The sequence below is a fragment of the Mustela nigripes genome, chromosome 3 (assembly GCF_022355385.1).
Source record: "Mustela nigripes isolate SB6536 chromosome 3, MUSNIG.SB6536, whole genome shotgun sequence".
NCBI classification, from domain to species: Eukaryota; Metazoa; Chordata; class Mammalia; order Carnivora; family Mustelidae; genus Mustela; species Mustela nigripes.
The window spans coordinates 196701832-196722746 of NC_081559.1; the positions used below are offsets into that span (position 1 = coordinate 196701832).

The 20915-nt window shown below is 63.7% G+C and overlaps 1 protein-coding gene across 4 annotated transcripts in view; it reads right to left on the minus strand.

The window, feature by feature from the left end:
* Positions 1-20915, minus strand: part of ZC3H3 (zinc finger CCCH-type containing 3) — an 82464-nt gene that overhangs the window by 16950 nt on the left and 44599 nt on the right. For all 4 annotated transcript variants that reach the window (XR_009403303.1, XR_009403302.1, XM_059395291.1 and 1 more), the window contains exons 5-9: positions 7813-8000; positions 2711-2753; positions 2456-2617; positions 2280-2349; positions 409-540 (exon numbers count right to left, since the gene is read on the minus strand). Coding sequence is in view for 2 of the 4 variants with exons in the window: in XM_059395291.1 (XP_059251274.1) it covers positions 409-540; positions 2280-2349; positions 2456-2617; positions 2711-2753; positions 7813-8000 (595 nt within the window). In the remaining 2 variants the exon portion in view is untranslated. The remainder of the gene's footprint in view (positions 1-408; positions 541-2279; positions 2350-2455; positions 2618-2710; positions 2754-7812; positions 8001-20915) is intronic.

Sequence of the window (20915 nt, forward strand, 5' to 3'; positions counted from 1 at the left end):
CCAGCTCTGGTCTCCCCAGTCCAGACTGCAGGCCCCAGCGCTGATGAGCAGGCTCCTGTCTAGGGGTTCCCAGCCCAGGGCCCTGCCACCCCCGCAAGCCCACGTGGGGACGAGGAGGGGCGGCAGAGTCCCCTCCGGAGAGCAGGACAGTAATTCAGAAGGGGAGGCGCCAGTGTGCCCGGCTGCCAGGAATTCCCCCGCACGGCAGCATTCCCGTGGGCGGGCGCGGGCAGCAGGCGGCCATGACAAGCCCGCTCGCCGGGGCCCTCGCAACCCAGTTCCCTACTTCCCTTTGCAGCAGCCCACTTCCACCCTCGTCACCCTGGGGTGCTGTGAGCTCCAAGGAAGGCGCCGAGGAGCACAGCTGGCCACCGTGGGGGCCGCCTGCCACCCACCAGCGCTTCTTACCTTCGCACCCAGCGGGCAGTAGCCTTTAAGAAAGTCCGTGCAGACCTCCGCCTTCCGGGACACGTAAACGTGGCTGTAGGGACAGTTGCTGTTGCTGCAAATCCCCTTCAGGAAGTAGGAGCACACGGGCATCTGTGGGGGCGAGGGGGGGTGCTGAGGGCCAGCAGGGCCCACGGCTCCCTGCGGCGCACGGGCCCCGCCTCCTCCAAACCTCCATCAGGAGCCTGCACCTCGCTTTACAAGTAGAACACCTGAAGGGGAAGGACCTGCCTGGGGCTCCAAGGCCCGGTGTGAGCCACACAGAGACCCTTCCCCAAGGGAGAAACGGACACACAGTGCTGGCCAGCAAGGGGGGCCAGCAGGAGCCAAGAGCACCTGGGGCCAAGCCAGGAGAGGGCTACCCACCCCAAAGGCAGACCCCCAGCTTCCCCAGAAGGCAAAGCTGTACGGGCAGGGCACGCGTGCCCTCAAGCTGCCCAGCTGGACACCCCTGCAGGACAGCTGAGGTGCAGGTGTTCCATTTCCAGGTGGTGGGGCCGTGGTGGGACGGGCCAGGAGGGTAAGGGGACAAGAGCATAGGCACTCTAGGCAGAGCAGCAGCCTGCAGGGACTGAAATTCAGCCGATCTGCCAGCCGCCTGGACACCTGGCAGCGTCCATGGGCTAGTGACCTGATTCCACCCAGGGAAGCCCAAGGACGGGCTGGGGTTAGGCAGGAAGATGCCGTGGAGCAGCCTGGGGCTGCCCGGACCGCAGGCTGGCACTGTGGAGGCGTGGCAGGGGGTCTGTCTCCAGCGCCCTGGCCACCAGCAGGTGGGCCCAGGGAAGATGGGGGCGGGGGGGGCAGACATGGAGCAGGCAGCCTGGGCAGGACTAGGCAGCATGGGAGTCCCCGGCCCTAGACCGGGAGAGAAAGCTGAGGCCTGAGGACCAGCAGGGAGGGGTCTCTGATCTTGCCCGCCCTGACCTCTGTGGTTGCCACTGTGCCAGGCAACTCCTCTCTGGGGCCCCTCGCTGACCACCGGTCAGTCCCCTGGGGGCCTCCCACCTTCCCAGGCCGGTTACCCCTGTAGGGGCCTCTCCTCCTCTGCCTGTCAGACCTGCCCTTCCTGTGCCCCACGGCAGGGGGTCTCCGCCATCAGACCTGCCCGGAGCCCCGCCAGGGCAGAGGGGAGCCCAGGGCAGGAAGCAGGGAAAGCGAAGAAACAGGGCGAGGTAATGGGCACAAGTTCATTTCTAATTGTCTTTTAACTGCAGCGCACAGGGGAAGGGCCGGCCCGTCCGGGGCTGGCACTGTGAGCCTGCAGACAATTCCCTTAATGTGGCTTTTGATATAGAGCCCAAATTAGCTCTAATAAAAAGGGATAATAAAGCCAACTCGTACACCAAACAGAACCCCTCCTAGCTGTCAGCACGGCCGTTACCGAGAGGAAACCGCATCTCGTTTCAATTAACCTTGTTCGCACCCACCACGTCCACACAAATAACAATAACATTAATTCAGGGCGCGAGAGCAGCGCCCACATTAGACAGCTCAGAATGTGCACCGGCTTCGGAGCCGGAGCTAATGAACCCGAAACTCGACGTGAATTTCCAAATTGCTCACAACAGAGTTTCAAAGCTCTATTAGGGAGAAAAATGCTGATTCTTTTCAAGTTCCTCAAGGGGAAAAGCTGTTGTAGCAGCAGCCTCGGCCAATCCCGCCTCCCTTAACCTTGTGGCGGCCCCGGAGTGGCACCACCCAGGCTCTGCCCCCCGCGGTGGGTGCCATGTGCAGGGTCCCCCTTGCTCATGGTGGCTGAGGGGGGAGGCCCCCAGTCCCCCGCCGGGGAGAACGGGGGCGGGGCTGCGGGAGGCCGTCGGGGCGCTCACCTTCTCCTTGGACACGTGGTGGGAGAAGGGGCACGTGCCGTCCGTCTTCTTGCACGTGCCCCGGAGAAACCTGCGCGGACGAAGAGGGTCAGTGGTGCTGCAGGAGGCGGTGTGAAGCGGCCCCCACGGCCCCCCACTCCCTTCCCCCAGGCCCGTGGTGCGGGGGTGAAAGGCACCTGGTGCACACGGCCACCTTGTCGGGGTCGTGGATGTAGGGGCAGCGCTGGCCGTGGTGGCACCTGCCGAAGCGGTTGTAGTACATGCAGTACTCCGGCTGCTGCTTGCGCCGCCGCTGCCTCGCCTGTCGCACGATGGCCAGGCTGCGCTGCACCGCACGGCTGTGGACAGGGACGGGGCTTCGTCAGCCTTGGGGGACCCCCACCCCCACCCCACCAACCCGGGAGCCCCAGGCCCAACCCTGGGGGACGTACCTGGCCAGGGAGCGGCTGCAGCTGCCGGCAGGGTCCCCGCGGCCTGTGGGCGAAGGGGCCGCATCACGCCTGGTTCTCCCGTTACCCCCTAGCCGCTCTGCACAGCCATCGGGGTGCCCACTCTCGGCACATGCACCGCTGCCCCCCAAGGGAGACTGTGTGCCCTCCCTTAAGAGTGAAGTCACCCACCCTGCCCAGACCCTGGCAGACCCGACCTGGTGCGGGCCGCCTAGTCCAGGGACCAGATCTGGCAGCTGCTCAGGGGCCTCGCCTCAACGCAGGTGGTCCCAGGACCGGCAGGTGCGGGTGGTGGGGGGGGCTCCCTGCCACCTCCCTCTGCCGGAGCAGGGCCCAGGAACTCCCCCTGGCTTCCTAGTGTTGGGGAAGGACTCTTGTGTATTGACAGGGTCATAGGACAGAAACAGCACAATAGGGACGCAGCTGTGGAGCCCAAGGTCCTCGATCCCAGTCTCTCCAGGGAGCCCCGGGCCACCCTCAGCCTCCACAGGCCCCAGGTAAGCATGTCTGGCCCTGAGGCCCTCATTGGCCATGGCAGGGGCCCATTCCTCAAAACCCTAAGCACAAAGACCAACCAAGTCCTCTCTGAGGTCACCGACTGTGGCCCAAAGGGGAGCTGTTCAAGAAATGACCAGAGGTGACAAGAAGGAAGCAGGTGGGCTGGGCTGGGCTGGGGGGGGTGGCTAGGGCAGCAGGGGACAAGGAGCAGGTGGGCATCGCGTGTCCTGCCTGAGAAGCGGGAGGGAGTCCAGACTAACGTACACCCTCCTGCCTCCCTTTCAGGCTCAAGGTCACTGCCCTCCAGGGCCACGGCAGGCAGGTCGGGGCCAGAGACTGCTCAGGTGGCCACAGAGGCCGGAGGTTCGTCTCTCTCTCTCTCTCTCTCACACACACACACACACACACACACACACGCACGCGCACGTTTTCAGACCAGATTCAGTTTCCCACAAGCAGCTGCTGAAATGGATCTGCTGGTAAGAGGCAGAAATGACATCACCCAGAAATCCTAGGGACCTGAGGCAATGACAAAGCATCCCAGGCTTAAAAAGGGATGTCCCCAAGCTGCCTGGCCCTGAGCTGCCCCCATCCGAGTTGCATGGGAGGCCCCGGCAGGTGGCCCTCCTGCCACATGGAGGCCCCTCCCTCCACCTCCCCAGGACGACCTTTGCCAGGACCCAGGCAGCTCAGTGCCTTCTCCTGAGTTCAGACTTGGGCACACAAGCATCCCAATGCTTTCTGAGGCCCATCCATGTCCAAGCTCCCCTATGCCCCCAGGTGGGACCTTCAGGCACTCCTCTCCGTATCTACTAGCCGTCAAACCCTCTCCTGGCTGCCAGCGCTGGCCGGTGTCTGCCTCTCTGAGCCTCTATGTCCTCAAGCTGAGGGGGGGGTTTTCCAGGACTGAGCAGCGAGACCCCCAGTGGGAAGGAGGTGCTCTGGCCAGTGGCCCTGGCCCAGGCTCAGGCCAGGGGTTTTTTTGATGCAGGGGGGAGGGGGTGGGCGGGGAAGGAGCTGGGCCGCCCCAGGCTGCAGTGACGTCCTGGCTCCCAAGCGGGAGATACTGATTGGGGGTTCACACCGGAGGCCGGCCCAGGGGGCACGTGGTGCCACACATCTGACAGCCCGGGGTTGACAGAGCGTCATCGGATGGTGGCAGAGAACACGGCTGCCCAGGCTGTCCTCCAGCCGCTGTGGCGCCGTCTGCTCCCGCCAGGGACCGCTGTCAACACGTGTCTGCCTGTCAGACTTGGGCCCCCAGGCCTGGCCTCTGAGGGGGCGGGGCAGGGTGGGGCGGGTTTACTCCCCTAGACTCCACAGTTTGCTCTTAAAAAATGCTGGTGTAGGGCTCACAGTGGGAGGCAGCCATCCGCCTGCAGTGGCGCAGTGTTAAAAAATGCACATAAAGTAGCTGGCTGGGAAAGAGGCCTCGGGTTCTGAGGGGTGCTACAGGGCTCAGCTGAAAACCCTCGGCAGGCTGGAGAGCTTGCGCTTGCGCTGCCCCGGGATCTTCCCAAAATAGACACCATGCGCTCTGCTGGCGGCCCCACCCCGCCCGTCCACACCAGGGAGCGCCTCACCCTTCCCAGGCTGGGGAGCCCCATGCAGGGGCTCCGGGGTCAGAGGGAGTGGCCAGGCAGGGCTCAGCCCTACACACCCCTGCGGGACTCACCCTTCCCAGAAATCATGGCCCTGGGCAGGGGGAGTCCCAGGAAGAGGCACTGGTAAGGGAGGGAGGCAGCAGGGTGGGGCCATGGCCGCCTGGCTGGGGGGGGGTCTCTCTTGAGCCCTCTCACGCTGGTCCTGGGTGGCTTCTCAGCACACAGGGCGGGGTCAGCAGGTCACATGGGAGGAGATGAGGCACAGGGCCCCGTGACCTGCCCAAGGGAGTGTGGCGGCCAGTGAGAAGCAGGGACTACAGACCCGCCTCACTCCGGGACCGGGAGCCAACCATGCAGCCTGGACCAGGGAGGGGCTCTGGCGATGGACGCGGGACCTCTGCTCTGCTGCAGGAACCCCAACAACACCCCACCAGGAGCGTGAGCCAAGCCCACACCTGGGCGCCCCTGGGGAGAGGTCACAGGGCCAGCAGACCCTTTGGCTGGGCAGACCCTGGACCCTGGGGAGGAGGGTGTGGACAAGGCTCTGCATCTCCCTCCCTGCCACCCCCCTCCCCATGGCCCGGGACCCCACACAAGGGCTGACACCACCCCACAGAAGCCCCGCAGCGGGAAGCAGCCTGGAGGAAAAGCCAGGAGGAGAGGGGGGCGGGCTGTACCCTCCTGCCAGAAGTCCAAGTTCTGCTGACACCAAAGGAGAAAATGTATTCCTTTAATTATCATTGGACTAAGGAGGCCGCTGGTCAGTGGGCGCTCCTGCAGCTGGGAACACCCCACCTGCCTCACAGCAAGGAGGCAGCCCCCACACAGGGGTCCTGGCAGCTGGAGCCGCAGGCGGCAGGTGGTCTCTTGGGCTCGGGCTCCGGCTCGGGCTCGGGCTCGCGCTCCGGCTCTGGCTCATACCTACCTACTTGCTCGCACCTGCCCCAGGTTGGCCCCCGCACTGTCTCCTAGCAGCCGATGAGGGGGGCCTCCTGGGAGCCCACCTGGCCCTGGAGGCCTCTGTCATCCCTGCACTGCTCCCTGCGGGGCCCCGAGGCCAGGAGGCTGGGGAAGGTGAGCCTGGAGGCCAGGCAAGGCCACACTTCACCGGAGGGGGACGGCGTGAGGCGTGACTGCACGGAGTCAGCCCGGCAGGGAGTGGGCTGGGCGAGGCGTCCTCCCTCCCTGGGGAGACACAGGACAGCTGCTGGCTCTGGTGCCGTGAGGCGAGTGCCGCAGAGGGAGGGAGCGGCCCACAGCCCTGACGCGGGCCCCTTTCGCAGCCCCTCCACCGCCTCGCCTGTACCCTCCCCTCGAGCAGTGGCCAAGCGGTTCAAACCTGCCACTTCCTGTCTCCGGGCCCCTCTCCTCCCACTATGGACCTCAGGCGCCAGCCCCAACCCCAAAGGCCCATTGGGGTCCATGTGGAGGGGCCCCCACGCAGCCCAGGGCACATGGGCAGCAGGGTGCCGGTGAGGGCCAGTGTAGCCAAGCTGTAACCCACGTCTGGGTCCCTGCACGTAGACGGTGTGGATGCCGGGACGGCCAATGGCGTCTGGACAGGCCGGGGGGGGGGGGGGGCTCAGACCTGACGTGAGTACGCAGCACAGGGCATCACTGGGGCTGACCTGGAGGGCAGGGAGCTCAAAGGGGTGTGGCCCTGTGACGTGCTTGGCTCAGGCAATGGCAGGAGAATGCCTGCCCCCACCCCATAAGCTCCGTCCAGCTTCCAAAGGAGGACAGCAGGGAACAAAGTCCGAGTCCTGCCTGCTGGGTCGGCTGTGGGGTCAGGGGTGGCAGTCCTGGATGAAAGGATGACGGACGGGAAAGGCCGGCTGGGGCCCTTCACTAAGGAGGCCCGGGGGAGGCTGGGGCAGTGGGTGAGACCCACAGAGAAGGCTCCCGAGTCAGGCCGAGCAGAACGTCGCTCCACAGACAGGCGGCCCAGAGCCCTCTCCGGCTCTGTGCAGACACCAGCCTGGCTAGGGACAGCTCTGCAAAGGACCAGCTGCTTTGTGTGCGGCCTCAAGGACCACGAACACTGATGCCGAGGCCTGCCGAGCCCCGGGGGTTGGAGGCTCAGAGTAACTCTTGAGCAGGCCCTGGGAGGAGGCCCAGCCGATGCTCTGGACCTGTTCCTCCACCAGGTGAGCCTCCGGAGGCCCTCAGACCACACAGTCCGGTCCCTCGAAAGGGACCAGGCAACAGGAGCACAGAGGAAGAGCAACGTCATGGCCTTTGGGCCTTGGCCAGGGCGCTCCATCTGGAAAAAGGCAGCCAGGCAACCCATGCCTCCCTCCCTGTAGTCCCACAGACAGAGGCCCTGGGGACACAGCTGGGCAAGGGCTTCCGGGAAGGGCCCCCACGTCCTGCTGCTGGGCCTCTGCTGTCCCATACTGCCTGCCACCTCACCCTTTTTTTCTTGGCAGAAAAGGATGGGGGTAAAATTGGACTGAAACCGAAGTATTATCTAGTTAATTTGTATAATAAGCAAATCCAAAGCATTTCCTTCTCCTTGGCCTGTTTCTCCAGGCTGCGGGCGCGGTGGCAGCGCGGCCTCCAGATATAGTTGGGGGCGTTGCCAATGAGATTAGGGGCGCCACGGCCCCAGGTGTTCAGCCGCGAGGGCCGCGCTCCCCGTGCCTGGCCCATCTCCTTTATCTGGGAGCGAAACATGGAGAGACGGGGCCTGCTCAGCCAAGCATGAGGCCGTGTGCTCGGGGGCTTCCCTGGGGACGTGGAAGCCGTGGACCCCCACCCCATGCGGGCCCCACTGCTCCGGCCGGCCGTCAGCTCCAGCAGGAACAGCCTTGGAGTCCCCGGAAGCACCGAACGGTACCACGAACGAACGCCTGGCCTGGGACAGGCCTGTCTGGGAAGCAATCACTCGCCCAGGCCCGCCCGCCTGGGTGCCCCATAAGCCTAGGCCGCCATTCGTGAGCACACACGGGCGGGGAGCAAAGCCCCCCGCAGGAGCCTCACCTGTGCGCAGGAGTGGCCTGTTCCCGCTGTCGCCGCCGGGCCGGCCGCAGGTCTTGGAGAGCTTATTGGCCGACACCTTGTACAGGACGCCTCCGATGCAGCGGAAGCCTCTGCTTCGCCACCGAGGGGAGCTGGTCTGGCCCTTCCCGCCCCCGGCAGCGGGGCGCAGGCGGTTCAGCACCAGAGACCTGTGGAGACAGGGAGACCCCGGTGTGTCCGGCCCCACGGCCCCACGGTCTGTCCCTTCCCCTCCTCCCCGCCCCACAGGTGAGCAGAAAGGGCACAAGCAGGGCACGAGCGTCCCCCCTTCCAGCACATACGCTGCTGGGCCGGGATTGTCCAGGCCCCTTGGGCAGGGCGTCACAGGCAAGTCCCCTGAGAATCCACACCGCAGCTGGTGGTCCACACCACCGCCCGGGAACATCTTCCCCCACATGCTGCCCCAGTGCAGGCCACCCAGGCTGCTCGGGCCAGCAGGCTCTACTGCCTGTCCCTTCTGTCCACCGCGTGAGAGCCCAGCATGGAGAGAGGGAGGGCACAGCCTCACAGAGCCCCGTCCAGGCAAGCTCTTTGGGGGAAAGACTGGAGGCACCTTAAAGTCACTGGCTGAAGAGGTCTGGGACAGCCTTTGCGATGAGCGGAGTGGCTGACCCGGGCCAGGAGAGCAGACGTGTACCTGGATGGCCCCAGTGGCCACCTGACCACTCCCTCCCTCCGCATTCTCCTCCAACCAGGTCCCAGGCCCTACCCCAGCCGGACCAGGAAGCCAAGGACAGAGTGGGTTGGGAGGACGCCCCAGATGCCCCCGCTTCGAGAGGCATCCCCCTGCAGACACCACGGCCGCCGCGGGCAGCGGCTGTAGGCCCCCAGGCTTGGGGTGCTAGGCCAGCACCCCAGGCCAGGGCTGACCTGCTCCCTCCCAGCTGTCACATGGGCAGGCGGCCACCGAAATGAGGGGACAAGGCCCTCCCCCCCAGGACTCATTTCAGCAGTAATTTGTTTATGCAAATTAACCTTAATTCCATAATAGCCCAGACTCTGTTCATAATGTCGTTACCACCGAGTGCACACACCGTGCCCACTGGCAGGTCTGGGCCTGTGGGCCCCAGAGCCCTTGGGCGGCAGGAGGGGCAGGGCGAGGGGGCAGTCCTCACAGCAGCACCTCCACCAGCGCGGGGACCTGGCTAAAGCAGGAAGGTGGTCCGGCCCGTGCGGGGCTCTCCCATGGTCCCGCAGCGCATGAATGGCCATCCCCATCTGCAGCGGACACCAGTCTGGGCACCCGGGGACGGGGCAGGCCCTGAGGCATCCAGGCACACAGGCTGCGGGGGCTGCCCCAGCGCACCTGCTTGGAGCTGAGTGCGGAGAGCTGAGCAGCCCCACTCTGGGGTGCAGTTGCCCCCACCCGCTTAGCCCCAGGGTCCCCCGGGCCTTGGTCTCTCTGCCATCTGTGGGTGACTCCTGCCAGCGCAAAGCCTCTGAGGGCACGTTAGAGAGGCCACCGTGCACAAGTGAGCCGGGCACTCAGGGGACTCAAAGCTGCGGCGTAAGACAAGGCCAGGCGGGGAGTGCCGAGGAGGACGCCGCAGCCCGATGGTACTTAACCCAGTTTTCTTTAATTAAAATTCAAGTTGACAAACACCGATCTCGGGGAAAAAATCCTGCCAAGGGACCCCGGCCAGCCTGGCTCATGCTGTCCACGCCCTTACAGGCTCCAGGTGTCCCCACACAGGGTGCATCTTGGCAGGAAGAGGGTGGGTGGGCGGGGACCCTCCGGGGGAGGCAGACAGACGCCCAGGTTTTCCCCAGACCCAGGGACCCCAGCTCTGCTCAGCCTGGGCCCGGGGCATCTATGTGTCCCATATGCTTTGTCCTCTGGGTCACTCAGAGGCCAGGCCAAGGTGGAGCTGGGCAGGGCCATCTTCCGTGGGGCCCTGCCCCAGAACCCCGAGCCCTCTGCAGGAGCTGTGCTCACGTCCACAGTGCGCAACTCGGCCGGCGTCCTAATACCCGGAGCTGAGAGCCGGACCTAAGGCTGGGGCCACCACGGCTCACTGGGCCAGAGGGCAACGGGCCCCCTCCAGCCCCAGCCCCCAGCCGCGCGGTGTCCAGAGCCCTCCGCGGTCTCCCCACCGACAAGGCAGCTGCCCCTCTGTACACCCATCTGGGCCAGGGCCAGGCCTGGGCAGCCTCCATTCCTTCAGCCTGGAGGCTGCGGAACGGCAGCAAGGCCGGCCCCTGCCCACCAGACACTCACCCCTTAGGGCCAGGCCCCAGACCTCCCAAAAGGCCCTGCCCCGAGGCTGTGCGACAGCAGCTCACAGGACTGAGGATGCCACTCTTAGCTGCCTCTTCCCTTGGGGCACGGACCCCCCCACTCCTGGGCCACCACCCTCAGCCAGCCCCCATCTGCACCACCGCCACCCAAGCCCTCCCGACGCTATAAACCATGAGGGATGGGTGGGAACCAGACCTGCGCCCAGCATCTCTGGACCCCACATCCCCAGAAACCCAGCCCTTCGAAGGGTAAGGAAGCTCGCCTCGGGGCCCCTGGCTGAGGCCAGACAGGGTGAGACCATCACTCCCAGGGGCAGCCACACAGCGGAAGCTGCAGAAAGAGGCAGCCAGGCCCAGAGAGGGACCCACGAAGGCCGGCAGGATCTTGCTTCAGAAGCAGCTAAAAGCTTCAGGAGAGATTACGTTCTGGCCCTGAGGCGGCTCCCATCCAAGCCCATTCCACAGAGCCTCGGTCTGGGGCGGTTACCGGCTCACCCTGAAGACTGAGCCCCAGGGATGCCCTCCTGGCTGCCAGGCTAGATGCCAGGGCCAGACACACCCAGTGCCCTCCTGCAGAGAAGCACCTTTCACGACGGACTTTCTGGCCGCATCTTCCGCCCCCCCCCCCCCCCCCCGCCCCGCGCGTTGTTGGGTCCTGCGGCGACTTCTGCGGACACACAGCACTAATAGATCCCACACTTCTTCCACCAAAAACCATACCCCTGGCTTCTAAGGCAATTACCAGGTGAGAGTCAGCCACCAGGGGGGAGACGGGGCAGCCGGGAGGCCTAGCGCCTCTTCCGTTCTCACGCCCCCGCCCAGGGTTTGCGGCCTATGCATCCGGCCGAGGGACCCCCGCAGGCCGAGGGACCCTGCCTGCCCAAGGGTGTGGGGCTGCGGAAGGGCCCACCTGCCCAGGCAGAGCCAACCCAGCAGCCTGCGGCCGCACAGACCACCTCAGTCCTGCCCTCCCCCTGCCGGGCCCGCTCACTGACTCGGGACCTGTGGCCAGGCGGGCACTGGGCGGGCAAGGGGCTGCCTTGTAGCTTCTCATTGCCGTGGTGTCACAGCACTCCAGTAAATTGTTACCCTAATGGAGAGGACAGGCTTTGGAAACCAACTGCATTGAGAAGAGGGGATAAAATTAATGAGATAATAGCCGGGCCAAGGACCCGGAGAGCGCTCCTGCCCTCGCGGCGAGGGCCCTGTAATTCCTTTTCTACAACAGGAGCCTCAGATCTAAAGGCTTCTCCCATCCGTCCGGCAGGCCCACGCCGCCAGGAAATTTCATTAACGCTGGAAAATAGGAAAGGTATTAAGCGTGGATAATGAAGGCCAGGGAGGGAACCGTGCCTTAAGATAGTTCTCTTTCTCGCCTTTGTAATGGGAGGCATGAACTTTCCCTTCAAATCCATTTCTAATCCATTTGAAATACTACAGCAAATTATCTTTCCTTCAGCCCGAAAGCGGCCAGCCAATTTACTCCGAATAGAAGTGACAATGCCCCAGGATTTATCACCATAACCTTGACTACACCAGGGTGAGGGCTGGGCCCCCTCACCCCCCCCCCCGGGGGGCACGAGGAACGGGTGGGGGGAGATAACACTTTAAATGAATAGCAGTGGTAAGGGGGAGACAGACACACACACCACAAAAGTCGGTTTAAGAAGAAAAGCTGTCCACGTGCCTGGGGCCTGGGGCCTGGACAGCAGCTGGCAAGTACGAGCCCGAGGACGCGGAGCCCGGCAAGGTGCTCTGCCGTGCCAGGTGTGGATGGTCCTCGGGCCAAGGTGCCCAAGAGGAGGGAGGTGAGGGTCTGGGCAAGGCCGAGGGAGGCCTGCGCCGAGAAGCCGGGCATGAGCGTGGTGTGTGCCCTGCTCGGCCTGCAGGGCAGTTCACCCCATCTGCCAGGGCGCCCCCGCCCTCCAAGGGCTTGGAGGGCCGACCCTGGACACGAACACTCCCCGCCCCTGCGAGCATCCCATAACCACCCCCCACGGCAGGTCCACAGGGCCCCCACCCCTGTCCGCGGGGCGCCCCCGGCCACGGGTCTGGGGCTCAGGCTGCAGGGCGAGGCAGGCCCGTCCCAGGCATTGGTGGTGGTACCACCCGTGCGCAGGTGTGCACGAGGGGCCGGACGGGCACAGCAGCTCCCAAACACAGGTGCACACGTGAGTACTAGCACCCTGCCCTCCCCGGTCACGGGACTGGATAAAGAGCAGCCCCTCCCAGAGCCCTGCAGGGGTGCTGCGCTCGCACCCCAGACCTGGGGGAGGGACGCACAGGCAGCCTGCCCAGGCCAGGTCAGGTGAAGGCCTGGGGAAGGTTCGCTCCCGACTGAGAGCAGACTCGGGTGTAAGTGGGCGAGGGGAAGTCCCACACGGGGGACGGTGCCCAGATGCCCAGACCTCCTCGGCAGGTCCGACGGCACCTTAAATGGATCCCACCTCTGGCCAACCTGCACGGCCACAGTGGAGCTGGACGGCCCCAGCACCCATTCGGACTCACTCAGGCCTTGGGTTTTCCTAAGGAAATAGCACAGAGCACAAGGGCCTACGGCAGCCCTTCCCAGGCCACGTGGACCCAGAGAGGGTGGGACAGGCCCTCCTCCTGGGGACAGGGCCAGGCCAAGGAGCCACATGAAGGCTGGGCACAGATCTGCGTGCAGGACAGAGGTCCTGTGTCCAGACAGGAAATCACCGGAGGGCACCTGCCAGGCACACAGAGGTGTTTTTGCTGATGGATTCTTCCCAACCCCTTGGGGAGACTCCCGGACCCTGGACATGCCACTGTCTGTTCCCTACCTTCCACACGGACTCCTGCTCCTCGGACCCTTACCCAGCCAGTGACCACAGTCACCAAGGAGACCTACCTCACTGATGCTGGCCCACTCTCTCCCCAGACGCAGGCTGGGGGTCCCCACCCTGATTTACAGCTTCCTCGGGGCACCTGCACCCCCATCTCACCAAACCAGCTGGTTTGGAAACAGCCTGTGTGAGCAAGTTCGTCCCCATTCCACTGACACCGTGCAGCGGCCCCCATGCCCCTCCTGGGGAGGTCTGCCGGGAGACGCTGCTGTTGGGGCTGTCTGGTCCTCAGGGACCACTGTCCCCACATGCCCCCACCATCCAGGACTCCAGCCACGCTGAGCAGTTCCGCTTCCTGGAAAGTGCTGCGGAGCATGAGTGTGGTGTGTGTCCTGCCGGGCCTTGCCTGGACCTCTGTACACGCACACTGGATGGCTGCGGTCAGGGTCACCCCTGTGACCAAGCTCCGACGTTGGGTCCTCAGGAAGCCTTCCTCGACCCCCCGAAGGCTCGCAGGGACCCCCCACCAAGAGCCACGTTGCTGTGGGCAGCAGGAGCTAGGGGCCGGGGTCCCATACCCTGCAGGCCCCTTGGAGTTCGGGCCAGGTGAGAGATGCAGAAAGGACACCTGTGCTGGGCAGAGAGACGGGCCTGAATGCACAGCTGGCAATGCTGGAGGAAGCACCCAGGGGCCCGGACCCTTGGACGTGAGCAAGGTGGGTGGGTGGACTAGAGTCGAGAGGCTGTGGCCACTGCCCAGGGCTGGGCGGGCAGAGGAGGGAGCAGCAGAGGGCTGAGGCCGTGGGTTGCTGGCGGAGGGGCTGGACCTGGCTCCGGGACAGAGCTCGACCTCCCATCCTCGTGGGCTGGGGGCGGGGGTGACCATGCGTGGCCGAGGACCCAGCGGCCTCCAGGACAGGCCATGTCAGCCTGCACTGACCGTGCAGGAGGTGGCAGGCTGTCCAGGGAGAGAAAACAAGCGGGGAAGCATTTTTCAGGAAATGGAGCACGGTTGTGCGAAGCTTCGAGGCGAGCCGGGAGTGCGCCGTCAGCAGAAGCCGAGAGCCGGGGGAGGCGGCTCGGCACCACGGATCCCAAGTAGGTCAGGCTCAGCCGACACCGTGACAGGCTGCAAAATGCTTAAGTGGGCTTTCCGCGGAAGCGCTGACGGGCGCCACCTCCACCCGGCACGCAGGGTGGGAGCGTGTCCCCACGCTGGACCCCGCTTGGAGCGGCTGCGGGAGGCTGTGAGCAGAGCTCTGGGGGGGGAGAGGCCTGTGCAGGACCGGCCGGGCAGGAAGGGAGAGGATGGCCAAGGTGCGGGCCTCCGGGAAAGGTCTCAGCAGGGCTCAGCGGCCAGGGACCTAGTGGATGGCACAGGCCTCGCGGCGGCTGGCTGCCTGCCCTCCGCAGACCCTCCTCCAACGGCACAACGGTTCCTCCCAAATGAGGCGCAGCTGCTCCAGGGACCCCCCAGCTCCCAGTGAGTTGGGGCGGGGCTCCAAGCCCAGTGGGGGCCGCACACCCCACAGCTGGCTCGGGGTGCTGACCTGCCCATGCGTTCTCGGGCCACGCTGGTACAGAGCCAGGCCGACGGCTTGGCCTTCCAGGACCCATCTCGCAGCAGACAGGGGAGATGGGCCTGGGCAGGAGTGGAGGCCCAGGGGGACCGTGTGACCCGGGCCGGGCAGGAGGGGCAGGATGCGCCCAGAGGGGAGCTGGCCCACAGTGGAGGCCGAGCACCTGACCGCGGCCCTGGAGGGGCAGTGGGGGGTCCCGACTCCCACAGCTCCTGGGCTGACCTGGGGGTCACCTGAAGGCTTCAACGCTGAGGCTGCCCCTGTCCCGCAGCTCTCCAAGTGACGCAGGGCGCCCGGCCAGTGTGCAGCCGGCGGGCTACGCTCATCGTGCCAGCCCCGTGACACAGGCGGCCGCTGCGCCACAAGGGGCTGGGACTGCTTCATGTGCTCGCGGCTACTCAATTGGTATTTCGATCAATGGATGCATTACAAGCTTTCCCTTTAAGAGCCTAATAAACAACGAGATGAAAAGTCAAATTCTCCATAAACTGACACTCTGAAAATGCACTTCAGCTGCCGCTACTGGTGTCTGTGTGTCAGCGGCAGAAGCCACGCGTCACCGGGTCTCGGGGGCCCCCCGCGCTCCACCAAGTCCAGCTCGTGGGGGGCGGAGGGCAGGCGCTCAGGCTGAGCAGCCTGGGGCGGGGCCCTCCATCCCATGTCCCCGTGTCACCCTCTGGACTGGGTTGTCAGCCCAAGACCGCCTTGGCCCGTGACGGCCTGTGAGGGGCAGGGTGGGCCCTTCCTCTGGTCCTCGCCCATCCCCCCCGTCTGTGTCTCCCACTGGCTTCTCTGTCTGTCCTCAGGGCCTCCCTCCCTTCCTCTCCCTGCCCCTTCACCCCGTTCACTGCTCACGTGGAGGCCCAGCGGACCATCCCCCAAGCCCTGAAATGGTCCTCGCCCCCAGAACTCCACGCACAGGATGAGCCAACACAGGGGCGGAACTCAGCACAAACCTCCAGACCGAGGGAACCCGGCAGCTGGCCCACGCAGCACGGAGGGCAGGACAGACGTGTGACCAGCCGGCTGCAGCGGGCAGGGCAGGGCAGGGGAGTAAGATTCAGTACGGCTGGTTCAGAGGCTGATCGCCCGGGAAAGGCTGAGAAACTGAGCCAGCGCTAACATTCATCTGGGAGAACAGTGCTCGGGAGAGATGAAGACAGGCAGCCGTAAGGACACAGCAGTGTCTCCAGTCCCTGGACACTGGCCAGACTGAGTGCCCACTTCACTGAACGTGTCCCCGGGCCCCCTGGGGGCTCCGGCGGCTGAGCGTCCGACCCTTGGTTTCTGCTCAGGTCACGATCCCCAGATCACGGGGCCAAGCCCCATATCAGCTGCGCGGTGGGCGTGGCGTCTGCGGGAGGCTCTCCCCACCCCGTCCCTCCCTGCCCTGGCTCCCATCTACAAACCAGGCTTGGCTGAGACGCCAGTGCACCCCTGCAGCCTGCAGCCGCGGGGAAAACGGGGGCCCCAGGTGCTGCCGAGGCCATGGGGGCTGGAGTGCTCTCCTCCTGTCGAGAGTGCGCAGACGAGGACATCCACCACAGCCCATCCCGACCTACCGCAGCGGGGCACACCAACCCCCCCCCAACCCCCAGAGCAAGTCCACAGAAACCAGGGTTCTGGGTCAGTCGGCGACAGGCCCAACAAGACCAGGGTGCAGCAAAGACTAGAAATGTGACGTGAACGTGTCATCGCACAGGTGACCAATCTGCACTATGTCCACATACCTCGAGGGAAAAGAAGATGCTATCGCTACCCACAGTGTTGCACGCGGACCTGAGAACACGGTCTCAGCTGGCCTGGGTGGCAGACAGCGCCACAGACTGGGTGGCTCACACAGCAGGAACCCATTTTCTTCCAGTTCTGGGGGCCCCAAGTCTAGCCCCCTTGGTTGCAGGGAAGGCCCCACATGCTCCCTGTGTCGTCACACAGGCCTCCTCCGCACGCCGGCAGCCAGCCAGCTCTGGGGTCTCTTCCTCTACCTGTAAGGACTCCAGTCCTATTACAGTAGGGCTCCCCCACCCCCGTGACTTCATTTAACCTTGATTTTTTCTCGAAAGGCCCCCAACCCCACGTACAGCGACAGGGGGTCAGGGGCGCAGCTCATGAGTCTGTCGGGACAACTCCGTGTAGCCCACGGTGGGCGAAGGACGTCAGACAGCGAACAGTGCCTCCTGCAGGATTCTGTTCCGGAGGCTCGAGAACCTCGAGGCGGAGCCTGCGGGGATGGAGAAAGGCCGAGCGGTCATCTGTGGGGGTGAGATGGGGTGTGGGAGGGGCGTGAGCGGGACCTGGAGGCAAGGCAGGAAGTGCACAGCCCCTGTCTGACCTGGGGGGCTGTGCGCAGGGTAAGAAGTCTACAGTTCTGACCACTGAAGAGACAAACAAGAAGGCCTTAAACAGGGAAGACCAAAGAGGAACATCCATGCAGAAAGCCACGTTCCGGAACAAGCATTTGTACAAGATAAAAGGGACATTTTCAAACAATGGCAAAACCCTAAGAGGTAACGAATGGCCTAGACAATCAGATAACTATTAAACAAGATGAGGGGCGCCTGGGGGGACTCCTGGGTCCTGGGGTCAAGTACCCACCTGGGGCTCCCTGCTCCGTGGGGAGCCTGCTCCCCCTCTCCTCCCTGCTTGCATTCCCTCTCTTGCTCACTGTCAAATCAATAAAATCTTAAAAAAAAGAGAAACTAGGGGCGCCTGGGTGGCTCAGTGGGTTAAAGCCTCTGCCTTCAGTCCAGGTCACGATCTCAAGGTCCTGGGATTGAGTCCCGCATCGGGTCCTCTGCTCAGTAGGGAGCCTGCTTCCCCTCCCTCTCTGCCTGCCTCTCTGCCCAGTGCTTGGGATCTCTCTGTCAAAATATACTTTAAAAAAAAAAAAAAAACCTTATACCATATCTCTAAATAAATTCCAGGTAGATTAAAGTTTTTTTTTTAATTTTTTAAAGATTTTATTTATTTGACAGAGATCACAAGCAGGCAGAGAGACAGGCAGAGAGAGAGGAGGAAGCAGGCTCCCTGATGAGCAGAGAGCCCAGGACCCTGAGATCATGACCCGAGCCAAAGGCAGAGGCTTAACCCACTCAGCCTCCCAGGAGCTCCTAGATGAAAATTTCGAACGTACAACTTGAAACCGCAGCACCAGAAGGAAATCTACCTGAACTCCTGTAACCTCGGGCTGGAGAAGGCTGTTCCAAGCACATCAACCAAGTCTTAGGAGACTGACAGATTAAAGTACTCAGAAAAGCAAGAAGATCTGCTAGAAACCCTCTTAACTTTAACGGGAAGGCGGGAAGGCCGATTCAAACCGAGCAAACTGAGGAACGAACAGTGGATCATCTTGGGAACACAAACGGTGACACCCTGAACACATACGAGTCCTGCAAACTTGTAAGAAACAGGCTGGAGGCAAATGAACATAAACATAAAGAATGCTGAACTTGACCAATAACGGGAATGAAACTGAAATTAAAACTGGACAGCATCCTGGGGCGCCTGGGTGGTTCGGTCGTTAGGCGGCTGCCTTTGGCTCAGGTCATGATCCCGGCGTCCTGGGATCGAGCCCTGGCCCGTCTCCCTGCGCAGTGGGGAGCCTGCTTCCTCCTCTCTCTCTGCCTGCGGCTGGGCCTGCCTACGCACGCGCTCTCTCTGACAGGTAAATGCATAAACAAATAAATGATCTTAGAAAAAAGCATCCTCCTCCACTCAAGTGTGGGACAGGCTGTGGCAGTGGGGCTGCCCCAGAAGGGTGGGGGCAGCGGAACTGGCCTAGACAAAACAGCAGGGGGATGAGCGCACCCTGAACTGCCCCCCCTGAGGGGTACGAAACCCCCGGAGTTGTGCCTGCCTCCTCCAAGAAGCCTTCAAGTCGGCAGTCTGCAGCCGAGGGAGCTCCTCTACTGCTGTCCTTGACTCACGCCAGCACCTTGCCAGCACCCTGGGGCACGGCCTCAGGCAGAGCCAGGCCTGGGGTGGGGGCGGGGATGGGGAAGCGGGGTGGGGGTGTGTACGTGGGCCAGGCGCCCCAAGCCTCAGACCCCCACGGGGCACTGCGGGGGCAGCTAGGCCTCCAGACAGAGCGGCCCCGCCCCACCCGGGAGCTGGGGGGCGGGGCCGGGGCCGGGGCCGGGGCGGGGCCGGGACTGGACCACCTCCCCCGCCCCGCCCCCAAGCAGAGGCACGCCTCGGGACAGCCTCGGGACAGAGCTGGGCCGTAATTTATGCCCCCCGCCCATGCTTTATGGCTTTCTTAATTCGGCTCCTGCTACTATTAATGTAGTTAATGCTGAGATTATATCTATTTTCTGGCGTCAGGCGGTGATTTATTCAAGCCATTTTTCCGGTGGAGGCTCCCACGCTGTTAAATCAAGTGCCTTGCCAATTAAGTGCTGACTTGGGAAGTGGACGCAATCTTAACAGACATCTAACCGCAAATTAAACCGGGGCTCCTTACTCTGGGGAGTGGGCGGGGCACCGGGGAAACCTTGCTGACTTGGAGGAAAGTCACAGGAAAATCAAACCACTGTGCACCTGCCTGCTGGTGCTGGGGCAGTGGGGAGGGGTGTGGGCCTGGAAAAGCCAGGCTCAGCGGAAGCTGGGTAGGGGTGCCCCCCAGCTACAGTGGCTACCCAGCAGGCAGGGGTCACTGGGCCTGTCCCCAACACAAGGAGGTCTCTGCAACTGCAGCCCTCACCCCCCCTGAGACACAGCATTTGAAATGACCTGTCAGCCATCCCCACGATTCCTGAACACCTGCCCCCTGCCGGTCTGCACACGAAGTGGCACAGGGGCCTGTGGGCAGCCCTGGAAGGGTACAAGGCGTGAGATGGAGGAGGTGGATGGCCACAGCGTGGGACAGGCTGCAGCCCGGCTCAGCAGCTCGGACCCATCAGAGCCCAGAAGGGCAAGGGAAGGCCCCAGGAAGGAGCAGTTCCCAGAGGGCCACACAGGGCGGGGCGGGGCGGGTGAGTACAGTAGGAAGGTAGACAGGGGTGGGGGAGGGATGAGGCTCCCTGCCAGGACCACAGCAGGGCGAAGACACCTGTCCCTAGGCCCAGCATCTCTCTGGGCGCCCCTGTGGGGGACACAGGGCATGGTGGATGCTTGTGCGACAAAGTGAGGCCCAGGGACGAGGTAGCAGCTGGGGGCCAGAGTGAGCCCTCACTAGCGGGGCTCTTTCTTTAGCCCTGGTCCCCAGCCGCTGCGGGGCTCCCCAGAACCTCACATCCCTCAGCGGCCTGCAGCGGCCCCAGCCCAGCTCCGAGAGGGGACCTGTGGTTTGGGGTCAGAGCAGGCTGAAGGGCTGACAGATGTAAGGAATTAAGTATGATATCGATCATCGGAGCAACGCTTTACTGCTGCCTCTAAAACCAGGACAAAAGTGGTATTTAAAGCGCCATTTCAGCATGTAACGTACCCAGGTACCGCCAGGCGACACAGACGTTTTATTTCCTCCTGTCAGAGGCAGTGTTTTCAGCTTCTCCTGCCCTCATCTCCAGGGACATCACGGATCACCAGTCCTGTCACAGGAGGGCCCTTGGTGCTGGCCACATGTGGCCAGGGGGCTCAGGCACGGCCTGAGGGTGATCTTCCCGGGGTTCCACGGGGACAGACCTAAGAGGACCTTCTGAGGCTTCCTTCCCAAAGATCCTGCTATTTCCAGAATGAAACTTCCTCTAGCAAACCAACGGGACGCGCTCTGTCATTCTCTTCTGAGAACCAGCCCCAGCCGAGGGGTCTCCCACTCCGAGAGCCACTGTACTGTTACCACCGGCCCCCGGAGGCCACACCAGGCTTACGGTCTGTGCTGCGGCAGTGGCATCTCACAAGGTCCTGCCCCCCGGGGTCTGCACCCACAGGTGAGGCCTGGAAGAGGCGCCTGTCAGCCTGACCCCTTTCCCCTTGCTTCCCCCGTGCGCTGGTTTGAAAGCTGCTTCACGGGCGTCAGCCATTCGAGCCAACTCGCAAAGGGCAAAGAAGCCATCCACATGTCACACGGATCAAGACTCAGGGCACTAGAGCAGGAGGGACAGGCTGGCCCAGGCAAGCGGGAGTGAGCTTGCTGGCACAGCCGTCCAGGGTCAGATGGCCCAGGGCCCTCACAGGGTAGGGATGGGAGGGATGTGGCTGGGGAGAGGCAGGTCCATCAGGGCTGGCAAGGTGATGGGGAGGCAGGAGGCAGGGCTCCAAGTAAGGAGCCCTGCTCCGAGACCTACAGCGTGCCCACAGCACCAGGGTGCGGCACCCACACCAAGAAACAAAGCGCCAGGCGACGGGAACAGGACCGAGACACACACTCGTCCGTGGAGAAGCAGTGACAAAGGCAGCAGCAATGGGAAGACGCGGGGACGCGGAGCGGTGACAGGGGACGCGGGGACGCGGAGCGGTGACAGGGGACGCGGGGACGCGGAGCGGTGACAGGGGACGCGGG